The 12,631-nt window shown below is 45.0% G+C and overlaps 1 protein-coding gene across 18 annotated transcripts in view; it reads left to right on the plus strand.

Annotated features, from left to right (window-relative positions):
• The window catches only part of MTMR3 (myotubularin related protein 3), a 1,044,680-nt gene that overhangs the window by 970,080 nt on the left and 61,969 nt on the right, over window positions 1-12,631 (plus strand). For all 18 annotated transcript variants that reach the window (XM_069214606.1, XM_069214607.1, XM_069214612.1 and 15 more), the window contains one exon: window positions 8,220-8,308. In XM_069214606.1, the coding sequence (XP_069070707.1) occupies window positions 8,220-8,308 (89 nt within the window). The remainder of the gene's footprint in view (window positions 1-8,219; window positions 8,309-12,631) is intronic.

A 12,631-nucleotide genomic window follows, 5' to 3' on the forward strand; every position in this document is an offset into this window, starting at 1 on the left:
TAAACCCAGCATTTTGAGATACCTTGGGGGTGTGGGTGCCAGAACTTTCTTCCAAGCTGAATCATTGAACGAGGGCCTGAGGTCTGCCATGTACCACTGATGCAACTGAGATAAATGTACTTGTGCTCCTTTCAGTAGGGCCCTGTAAAGAAGTGTGGCAGCCTTTGTCCTCTCTGAAGTGATAACAGAGAACTTCATGCTCTGGAGGCTCCGCAGATCCCATCTCCACCAGGTCCACACCTTACCCATCAGGGCCCCATGAAATAGAAAGTATCCAGCTGGGATATCATAGATCTCTTTCAGGTCTAGAAAAGGGATGACCTCGTCACTGTGAACAAGTCACCCATTATAGTGAGTTCTGCCTCGACCCATAAGTGCAGGTTGCCCCATCTCCATGGACGTTGCCAATACTGAACAGTTAACAAGGAAAGTTCACAAGTATAGGAGACCCTTGTATGGTTCTCTGTAGTGCCCTCACCCAGCTCTACCTCGCTGTCCTAATCAATACATTCTTGCTGCATACCACCGACGTGGGTGAAGGTTTCAACAGGATCCGGGTCAAAAGAGCCCGAGAAGGGAATTCACGCTTCCGATGGCGCAAAGCATCCCAAAGGAAACATAGCCACTGAGTTACCCTCTACAACTGCACAGCCAGGTAGTATACCCCAACATCTTGAATCACCCCAGAATAGTGTATTAAGAATCCAATCCAATTCCTTAAAGAACGCTCTAGGGATGTCCCCTGGCAGAGCCGGGAAAAATTAGAGGAGTCATGGCAAATCACCATCTTAGAGACAGTTATCCGGCCTCTAACACAGAAAGGAAGGGTACTTCAAAATTAGATTGAACATCACAGGGCAGCGATGGCCTTCTCAAAATTACCCCCAAAGAACTGCTCTGCTGACCTAAAGATGGCTACCCCCAAATAACAAATGGTAGTCTATTTCCACCGCACTGCTGGAGTGGCCATAAGGGCCTGTGGCTCCCCAGGAATTGTCTGCCGTGAGTTTGCGCTGGATTTATACCAATTAACAGCAATACCCGACAGCTCCCCAAACGTCGACAGGGCCGCCATCACCCTGACATCTCAGCATGCATATACAAAAACCTGTTGTCTCCATATAACCAAATATAGAGACAATATTCCGCAATCTGCAGCCCCTGGTAATGTCCACCCTGCATTATAGTAACCACAAAAGGCTCCATAGCCATGGTAAATAGTAGAGGAGGACTACAGACAGCCTTGCCGGGTGCTTTGCTCCACCTCACAAGTGCCCGATATCACTGTCCCTGTCCCTCAGTCAGAGATACAATGGCTTTGCGCAGTGAAGGTGGGAATACCCTACCGCATAGCCCCTTTAAAGATGTCTGCTAATTTAAAGGCCAGGGCCACCAAAATAGGTGGCGTAAAACACAGTGGATAACCCATCGGATTAGGGGACCTGGCCCATCTCCCTAATCTTGCCCCACACTTCCTGAACAGAGATGTCTGCACCAAGTCGTTCTGCCACATCAGGACCCAGGACCTGAGGAGAGGAATCTACTACGTACCTCAGGATGCTTTTCACCTAGGACACCTATGTACTTGATATGAGCAAACATAATTTCATGATTTATTTTCCGTCTTTCTATCAAGCCATCTCCTGGTTCAAAGCCCATTCTGGAAGTTCATATTCTTTTGCAACTGAATAATACCGAGGCTGGGCCTGAGGTTAGGTTGAAGTAGGAACAAAAGTATGAATACTTAAGTAAAAACCAATCCAAGATATTCTGTTATTCTGGACACAGTGCTCTAGTCTTGGACTTTAAGTTAACACACTAATTCATTCTGGGAGCTGTAGACTTAATTCACAGCAGTTGAACAAATAGTTTGTAACCCCACCCCCCCGGCCAATACCTATTCATAGAAAATCTTCAGGTAGCCAGTCTTTAGATGCGTCTTTACTCTTTGCCTCCAACCCACCTTTAAAACTATGGTTTCTTTTTAAACTATCCAGAACCTTCCATGCTATACACTCAAAATTCTGTCTTATGCAATATGTAGGAACCATTCCAGGAGCAAAGTATATCTCGTATTCCACACTCTCTTTCCACGCAAGTTAGGAAATTTATGACTTTATTAAGTCTCTTCCTGCACAGCTCAGGATCCTGCTATTCTTCTGCAAAAAAAACTTCATTTTATCTTGATTTTGCCTTCAGGGAATGCACAATAATGTTTTTTTTTTCTGTTCAGCTTTCACCCGTAGGGCTTCTTTAGCTCTGAAAATGTTTTCCCATGTGATTGTTCATCTTCCACACGGATTAGTCGTGTTGTTACCCACACATTATGCTCTGTGAAGTTTTCTCTAAATAAATACTTTGAATAAATTATACACCAACCATTGCACAAATTTCAACATTTGAAGAAACTCTGGGCCTGATTGAGATGCCAATATTTTTGTGTCAAATAGACTTGGGTACAGCATACCAGCGCACTTTGGGCCTAGTCAGAAAGGTGTACGAACGGTAAGGTGAGCTTCCTGACCTTTCCCTCACAGAAGTGGTGCTTATAGGCACACTCAAGTAAAGCTCTGCTGCTGTGTACTTAGCTCACCCTTGCTCTACACCATGATTGTATGTAGTGATGGACTCTTGCGTGTGCCTGCTTTCATGTATGTGTGTCTGCACGTGGTATGTAACATTAAGGCCTGTGGGTTCCATTTTTCCATTTGCTAGAGGAGGCGAGGATTCCAACTTCCAGACAGGAGAAGGGCTTTGTTGACACTCCTGAGAGCTGTAGTGGGAACACCCACACTGGAGGAAGTGGAGTAGGCATCCTCTATGCACATCAAGGTTTTCTTTCATTCCAGGAAGAGTTACTGATCAGTGGGCCTGATCACATTGCCATTGAGGTGGTGGAACTGATAAGATTCTTACTGTAGGATCAGGGAGTCATGAAAGAGGAGAAGAATTAGGCCTTTGAACCTTTACTATGCATATTTCAGTGGAGGCTGACAGCCAGGTGTGCTCACCGGTTTCTCCCTTGGCTGGTGGTGTGGGTCAGTCAGAATTAAAGCCAAAGCTGCTGTGGCACAGTGCCTTTGACAAAGGACAGCGGAAAGGGCACTTCAAAGAAATCTACACCTACAATGGGAATATCAAAGGACCAGAAACTAAACTACATCACTGTCTGTATTTAGACTATAAAGGTGGGCGCATGAGTCCCATAAATTGTGAACAGCACTGTTCTACAGCCTGGTTCAGCTGGAGAGATCACCAAACCATTTAGATGCTGAACCCAGGACTAGGGTCCAAGGTCTGCTTGTCTCCATGCTGGGTGACTGCCATCACCCAGATGGTCAATTCTACTTGCCCTGATCCTGGGGCTCTAGACTTCTATTTACTTCCCTGCCAAGATAAGCAGGTCCTGCGAAAAGGAGGAGAGTGCCTGTAGGGAGCGAAGCCCAGCAGGGATCCTGGTGAGTAAGGTTTAAGAAGCCTGGTCTGGTTGGGACCATTGCAGGAGTGAGGGCTGTCCACCCGCTCTTGCAGAAGCTAGGGCAATCGCCCTTTTGAGAGCTGAGATTTTCAACCACCCTATATGCCAGGAGGGGGCACCGTGAATCTAGGGCCATTGTCCTTGTGAGAGATAAGATCATGGATCCCTATGTGCTAGGAAGGGGCGACCTTCAAGCTAGTGTTGTTGCCAGTGTATGTGCTGAAGTTGCCAACCTTGTGGTAGGAACGGGGCTACTGTGAAGATGTCAATACCTGTGTGCTAGTTGTAGGCTGTCAGGCCTTCTTGGGACTTACACAGAACTAGTACATAGCGCTACTAACATTGACTCTTAAGGCCAAACGTAACTTTTTTTGCATGGGCCACATCTGAAAGTTGCCTCCATTACCGAATGTAGAATAACGAAACCCACTAAAATGGAAAGAGAAACTTGGGGAGCCAGCCCGGGTCGAGGCTAGCATGTCAAACACTGTGAGGATTATGGGATTATTTAGTGTTGTATGTGTGCTTTTGTGTGTTTACATAAAAATACTTTTTCATAAAATCAAGTATTTGACTATACAATCAGCTTATTGCTACTATTGTTTGTACTATGAGTTTTGTGCTTGTGTATGCCATACACTTACCACCCCCCTCAAAGAGCTTCAGACTTCTTGACCAACTCTACCACTAGGAGAGTCAAGTGCTGGAAGAGTTAGGACTTGGCCAGTAACCCAGGACCATAGCAAGTCAGGCCTCAGGACAGCAGGAGTAAAAAGGCCAGAACCCCCATGATTGGGCCAGTAACCCCTGCTTGCCCCATGGTCCCTTGAAAGGGGTTCTGACTTTTTGCCTTTTACAAAGTTAACAGATCGCTATCATATTCTTCTCTGAGTTTGCTTAAAGAGAAGCAGACACCACAATCAGATCTCTTGCTAGAAGAGGGTAAACGTTGAATTTGAATATGTAAATTGCATATATGGAGTACGGTGCTAAGGAAATGTGATTCTGGTGTATTATCAGTTACCTTGTGCAGCAAGCAGCAGCTGGCCTTTTCTTCTAGTTTAGTTTAGTTTTGAGGATTTATAAAGCGCGTAGTTACCCTAAGGCATCCCAGCGCTAACGTAACATGACTAATGCCAGCAACAAGAAAATCCCGAAAGTTACCTACAGAAAAGGATAGTCTTGAGTTTTTTCCTAAAAAACTGCTCTGAGGGTTCATGACGAAGCTCAGAGGGAAGATCGTTCCAAAGGCGGGCGGCCTTGGTGGAAAAGGAATTGGCTCCCCAATCTCTCTTAGACCGCAGGATGTTGACATGTCGAAAGGAGGAAGACCTCAGACTTCGAGAAGGGGCATAGATATGGATCCGTTTTCTGAAGAACATCGGACCCTTGTCCTGAAGGGCTCTGTGAACAATGCACAGGGCTTTAAAGTGGGTACGCTGCTTGATGGGGAGCCAGTGAAGAGTTGAAAGAGCCGGCTTTGTGGATAGATGTCTAGGAAGATTAATGAGAAGCCTGGCCGCTGCATTCTGAACTGTCTGCAGCTTCTTTATCACATAAGCCGGGGAACTGAGAAACAGAGAGTTCCCATAGTCCAGGCGGGAGAGGATCAGAGTTTGAACGAGGATTCTTCTGGCCGTAGAGGGTAGAATTTTAAAAACCTTCCTAAGGACTCTTAAAATACCAAAACATGTAGAGGAGACTTTTTTTGCTTGAAAATCCATGGTCAAGCGGGAAACCAGCCAAAAGCCAAGACTTTTTACCTGAGCCTTGGGAGGAGGAAGATTGTTAAAATCCTCGGAGTGCAGTGAGAGGGGGGAGGCTGGGGAACCATTGCCTAACACAATAACTTCTGATTTTCCATCATTACATTTAAGCTTAGATTGAATCATCCAGTCTCCGATATCCTCCATACAGCAAGAAAGATTGGCCGAGTATGAATCCCCAGAACTAGATAGTGATACCATAAGCTGAGTGTCGTCGGCATAGGTGACCATGGAAAAACTATAGGGAACAATCACTTTAGCCAGCGGGGATAAATAAACATTGAAAAGAGTTGGACTCAGGGAGGAGCCCTGAGGGACTCCACAAGTCAATGGAAAAATCTCAGAGAAAAAGGCCCGATCCAGAACTTGAAAAGATCTTCCTTTAACAAAAGCAGACAGCCAGGACAATACTGAACTTCCTATCCCTAATTCAGAGAGCCTGCAGCAGAGAAGGTTGTGGTCCACCGTATCAAAAGCTGCGCTAAGATCAAGTAAAATAACGGCTACATAAGCCCCTTGGTCCAAAAGTTGCCGGGCTGACTCCGTCACTGTAAGGAGGGCTGACTCCGTGCTATGGTGGGCTCTAAAGCCCATTTGAGTAGGGTGGAGAAGTTCATGGCTCTCCAGATAGCTGGTTAATTGATAGTTAACATGCTTCTCCAGGATTTTTGTTGAGATGGAAGGAGAGCAATGGGTCTGTAATTCTCCAGCAGAGAAGGATCCAACTTAGGCTTTTTTAAAAGAGGCTTGATGATGGCATGCTTAAAAGATGAAGGGAGAGAACCTGAAGATAAGGAATGATTCAGTATTTTTGTAAGAGGAGGAACAACAATATCCCGCGAGAGGATGGCAGGAGGGGCGGGATCAAGGGGGGAGCCCGATTTAATTTGAAGAAGGTGGTTAGTGGTTACAGCATCCGTGAGAGGTGCAAAGGCAGTTAATACGCTTCCAGAGAAGGCGCGGGGTCCATCGTTTGATATTCTGATGACTCCAGGGAAGGAGAAGAAGAGAACCCGGAATATATCTTGATAACTTTATCATGGAAGTAAGATGCCAAGCGATTACTGTATTCAACGGAGGGCTCCGTGGGAGGGGCAGGCATAGGAGTTATGGTTAGTTCTTTGAAAATCTGAAAAATTTCCTTCTGTGAACAGGAGGAATTTTCTATTTTTGTGCCATAGTAAGTGGACTGGGCGGCTTTAATATTTTGGTGATAGAGTCTGATGGATTGCCTGTATACTTCTCTGTCGGTGGGGCTGTAATTCTTTCTCCAGGTTCTTTCTAACTTTTTACACTTCTTTCTTAATTCTAATAAGAGAGGAGAGAACCAGGGTTTAGCCTTGTGAGGCGACTTATTGACTCTTGATTTAATGGGCAGAATACCATCCAAAGAGGAGGCGATCCACTCATTAAATAAATCTGCAGAGGCAGGAGAGCTGTTGACCCCAAGAGAGGCTTGGAGAGCAGCACGCCACTCCCTGAAAGCCAACTTTGACCAGATACGCCCAGAGGTTAAAGAGGTGGAATGTAGGTTGATATTATAGGAAAAAGAAAAAGATAGAAGGGAATGATCTGTCCAAGTTAAAGGCAAAGGAGGCCGGGTGGTAAGAGCAGGGAAGTTGCTGAATAAAAGGTCCAAAGTATGGCCTTTGGTATGAGTGGGTCCAGTTACATGTTGAGTTAAATCAAGTGCAGAAAGAGAAGCTAGTAGAGATTTAGCATGAGGACAGGTTTCATTATCAAGATGAATGTTGAAATCCCCAAGAATAGTAAAATTAGGGGATTTACAAATAAGACTGGCTACGACCTCCGGTAGGGAATCTAAAAAACGAGTATCAGATCCCGGAGGCCGATAAAGAAGCATACCGGAAAAAGTAAAAGTGGGGGAAAGATAGAGAGAGAAAATTAAGCTTTCGCAATCTGGAATGTCAGAGGAGAATGTGATGCACCTGAAGGTATTTTTGTAAATAATGGCTATACCACCACCTCTTCCAAGGGGTCGATCCACGTGCGCCATAGAGTAAGTAGAGGGTAGAGAGTTGTAAATATCTACCGCCAAATCATTAACCAACCAAGTTTCGGTAAGAAACAGGGCATCGGGAGAGAGGTCTTCTAGGAGAGTATTAATGTGTAGGGAGTGGGCTAGTATCTCTTCTGGCTGGCAGTGGACGTTTGGAAATGAACCCTACATATTTAGCTTTTTGTAGTCTGTCTCTTAAGTATATATAACTGACAGGCCAACACTCATCATATGCCATTCAACTTTATACCTGTAACGTTTGAAACCCAGCACTAGTGATATCCCTCAATCAACTTGTTTGCCAGCAGGTTCACCTGAAAACATCATCAGTGTTCATCCTATGTGGAAGGAGGGCAGTGATTGTTACGGTGTGCCTTGTTCTTTGGCAGTTGAGGGAGAATCTAATGCTTCCTCCCTCTTCTCCTAGAAATCCTTCAGGATTGAATCAATACCAGTAGCACATTCGCATCCTGATAACTGGTGGGCTGGGCTTGGTTGAATTGCTTCCTCACCAGTGATTTGCTTCTCAGCTTAGTTCTCTATCACGTTTCTCGGCAGCATAAGAGAGGTCTCCTACCTTTTTTCTTTAATTCTTATTTAAGCCTTTCTCACTTTTAACTGTTGGGAATGCTAATAAATACTATGAAATCCGGAAGCTTAATAGAAGCAAGCAGTCTTCTTATTTAAATTGAATGTTTACAAATTGTTAGCATGCCTGCTTTGTAATAGGCCTTATAAAAATGGAATACAACTTGATGGCTTTAAAAGGGGACTGTTGTGGTCACTGAAACAAAAGCTTGATGTACACCTTGATTTTGGGTAACAAATTATATTTCATTTCTACTCAGTACTGCATAGTGGATAGATGTTCTACACTATTTTGTACTCATTGCAATTTTAAAGTTGCTGGATGTAATTCTGATTAACCAGTGTTGTACCTTTTCAATCTTAATAGGTGACCCGATGGCTTCCAGACCACCTAGCTGCAAATTGTTATGGTTGTGACAGCAAGTTTTGGCTAGCAAGCAGAAAACATCACTGCAGGTAACCTGAAAAGAGAGAGCATAATAGGAATAAGTGGGCAGGAAAACAATGTTTCACAGAATGGTAGTGAGAGCCGGTAAAAGAAGAGTTGTTGACCCTGGAGCATCACCTATCTGATTGATTTCAGCTTGCACCTTTTGACATACTGATATCACCTCATGATATTGATTACTCCTTCCAAATTATTAAGTGTTATATATAGCCTTTTGCAGACTCTAGGCAGTCTTGAGCAATTTAGTTTTTCTGGTAGAACAAAACAGTCATGCTGTGTCATTTTGGCATTAGCCAAGACCTTTTGGTTTCACTAAACTTAAGTGTCTAATACATTTATCAGGGCTTACAGCTGTCCCTATTCATCCATTGGTATGTTATTGTATCATTCACATTTTTCTTCCACACACTACATTATACAGCATGGGGTGAAGGGTCAGAACCCTTCACTGATTGGCTACCTTCACTTGACATGGTGGCTTTCTGCCCTGTCACAAAGAGCACATCTGCACATGAAGTGTTATCCTTCTGTGCCAGAGATTGCTATAACAGTCTGTAGTTTTTGAGACAAAAATATTTGTCTCTAAACTTTTTTGAATATTGGCTTGAGTTTAACAAAAAATTGACAAACCAAAACCTGCAGTGACAAAGCCAAAAGGCTAATAGCCAACTCCATATTGGTGTTGCCAATGCATGCTACTTATTGCCACATTTCTGTCTTTAAAGTCTTAACTCTGTGCAAGATGTAGACAGTAGGATGGGTAACTTGCGTTCAGTGACTTGTTGCTCACACCTATAAGTAAACAATGGAAGAGGTGGATGTTTCTGCAAGTAGTGAAATTCCAGCAGCACAAAATCAAAACTTACATGTTGACTGGAAATTTTAAAATATCTTGCCTTTGATATAGAAATCAAGACAAATTGCCCATATGGTTGCACAGATATTGCATAGGAATTGTTGGAAGTGTAAAAAGTGAGACTGCCTTTTAAAATAGGAAGTCCCCATCATGGGTATGTTTTAGTATTCCATGCAGTATTGAGTCCACCAAATGGTGAGTTGCAGTGGTTTCCTTCCATCATTTAAATTTCCTGATCACCATGTTAGAATGTTCCTTTTTATAACTTTCATTTTCTTAGCCCTTTCTTCATGTGAGGAGCAAAATGAGATGTGAAAGAACAGAGAGTGTGTTCTGAAATATGGTGTAAGAAGCTGACTCTTTATATAGTGGGCCAAATTGAGTTACACTGTACAAAGAGTCCAAGCAATCCCCAGAGAAATCCCAGAGGCACAAACAACATCCCAAATGCTCTTTTTTTATGTGGTGTGGTCAAGCAGTTAGGCGTATCAATGGGTAGTGCTAAGCATGTGAGGTGCACACTCGCACAGTAAGTGAGACACACTCAATAAAGAAATCTGACATCAATTTATAAAAGTAACAGATACTTTTATATAACTTTTGATACCAGGATCACCCGAATTAAGTGAGTATTTTTTTAGTTAGGAAATTTTAAGAGTTTTTAAAAGTTGTCACAGTGCATTTTTCAGGTGCAGTAACATTATCCTATGGAGGAAGAACAAGCACTGCATACAGGTACAGTACAGCGACTTACGGGACAACTCTCCTAGACTTGGGGTAAATACCGGACAAGGTACAAGGCCACACCAGCAGGTCAACTCAAATGACACTGGAGCAGCTGAGTGCATGGATGCTGTTCAGCGTTGGGCTCCCTGTGTAAATCTATGGGGATCGGTCCGTTTACAAACTTGCTGCAGGGATCTGTCCAGGGGAACCCACAGTGGGCTCATCCCTTAAGGTCTCTGACACGTGGGGACACCGTTGGTTCACTCCTCCTCAGGCTGTGAGGTGCGGGTGCATTGATATCTTCTGGCGTCGGGTTGCTGTTGGAGTACCTTGCAGTTTCCGAGGGGCCCGCAGAAACAGTCTGCAGACGTGGACTGGGGGTCGAGTTCGACCAACCCAACAAGTGGGCTCAGGTCTCACAAGGCTGGGAGACATAGGGAGAACCTTGGTTCTCTTCTCCACAGTCCAGTGCGGATTGGTGCAGAGGTGTCCTGAGGCGTCAGGTCTTTGTTTCCTGATCACTTGCGGTGGTAGGGGGTTTTGGAGAAACAGGCTGCAGATGCCGTCGTGAAGTCCACAGTGGGCGAACTCAAGGAGGGCTTTGACTCTGGAGATTCTGGGGACCAAGCTGGCACCGTTGACGCACTTCAGCTCAGGCTAGGTGGCTCGGGTGCAGTGGTGATGTCCGGCGTTGGGTTTTTAGCAGTCCTGGTCCTCACAGTTCTTTATTTTGGTGCCTGCAGGGAAGCAGCACCTCTGCTCCAAGGGCGATCTTCTTGGTGATTTGTGAAGCAATGGGCAGCTCGGTCCACTGTCCTCCTATGCAGCCACTCTTTCCAGCCACTTTAGCTTACACTTAGTGGAGCACAGCCACCCGGTGGGAGGCAAGATAAAACTATTCTTGGAAGACCATAACATCAGGCAGGTGGGTCCTGCAAATTGTTTGAAAGGGATAAGCGTTGTCTTACCTTTCCATGCTGCTGCACCTTCGGCATCCCCACAACAACTGATGGAGGATCACTTGTTCATTTTATGGCAGGATGTGCAAGACCTTTTGGCCACAGAGGCTATTGCATGGGTGCCCATGTCAGAAGTATGATGTGGCCGTTATTTCTACTACTTTCTAGTGCCAAAGAAGTACAAAGGTCTTTATCCTACTTTAAACATGTGTTCTCTCCATGCCTTCCTCTGGATGGACAAATCGCCCTGGTATTGTCTGTGCTCAACCATTGGAGATTGGATAATGGAGTTGGCCTTGCAGGATGCCAATTCCCATATTCCCATCCTGCAGGCCCATTGGCCCTACCTGCAGCTTGTGGTGTGGTAGGAGTAATTCTATTTCGTGGTACTCCCTGGTGGTCTTCCCAAGGCTCCTCAGGTGTTCATGAGTAAGGGATAATTGGTGGCAGCACACGTTCTGAGGTCAGGGGCCCCAGTCTTCCCCTACCTTGATTACAGGTTGTAGAAGACAGGCTTGCCTCAGGCAGTCGTCAACCACCTCCAGACAATGGTGAACCTCCTGTCATACCCCTGGAAAGGTGAATTCAGGACATTCAGGCTATGATCCTAATCTTTCAGCCTCAGTCTTAGATTTCAATGAGGTTGACTCGAGGCTGCTGGGACTGATGTCCTCCTGCAACCTGCTTGTCAAGCACACCAGTGGGATCTGAAGTCTCAGTGGGCCCAACATCAAGGGGACCCCTCCAATCACGTCTGTTTTTCAGAGGAGACTCCAAAAGATCTGCAATAGTGGTTGCTGGGCCGCAATTGGAACAGTGGGTTACCCATCTCCTTTTCCACCCAGAGCCGACCGTGATGATCTATGCATCACTTGTAGGTTGTGGTGGCCATCTGGGAGAGGTGGAGGAAGGACATTTTGCCCGCTTGGACTTTCTGGTTTGAGTCCAATCACAGACCCTCAAAATAGGTACTGCTTTGGTAGTTACATTTAGTAATGCTTTTTCTGATGGATACAACTACCTGTGGATTCCTCACCTCATGAATACTCCCATGGCGCCAGCATTCGACGGAAATCTTCTTACTAGTCTCTGCACCATGGGAGTATTCATGAGGTGAGGAATCCACAGGTAGCTAATGTATCCACCAGAAAAGTCGTTACCGAAGGTAAGTAACTCGTTCTTCTGGTAGAGGCTCTAACTAGCTGCAGACTCCTCACCGACCCTCCCATCCTCTCTGTTCTGTGATTGGACCATTAATAAGATCCAAAGTCTCTGAATCTGCACATTGGTTACAACTAATTTGCTAATGGGGCTGTGGGTCTGGGGGTGCGGGTCTGGGGCCACAGGCAGACTCGAAAGCAACTGATGTCCGCTCTCTGGAGTGGCACACATATAGGCTGTGAACATCATTTCCAGAGTGAAATGGCAGCAGTGCTGAGCTGCACAATGCCACCTACTGTCACGCTGAGGTAATGCTGAAACGTTTCGGGATCCAGTCTGATGCCTGGTGAATATTCAAAATGTAAGGATTCTGAGGCTAGATAGTCTCTACTAAAGAGCATTCCCGAAGGTAAGTCACTCCTTCTTGAGGCATAGTTTTAAAGTTGTAGAGCATTCTGGATAAGTAAACGTATTGGGATCTACATACCCTCGATTTTCCGGGGTCTATAATTTAAAAAAAAGCTGAGGATGGTTGAGTTCATAGGGGGCCGATGAACCACTGGCACAAATACAGTTGTCATCCCCATGGAAACTGAGAAGAAATTGGAGCTTTTTAGTTATGATTTTGA

Source organism: Pleurodeles waltl, chromosome 11 (assembly GCF_031143425.1).
Source record: "Pleurodeles waltl isolate 20211129_DDA chromosome 11, aPleWal1.hap1.20221129, whole genome shotgun sequence".
NCBI classification, from domain to species: Eukaryota; Metazoa; Chordata; class Amphibia; order Caudata; family Salamandridae; genus Pleurodeles; species Pleurodeles waltl.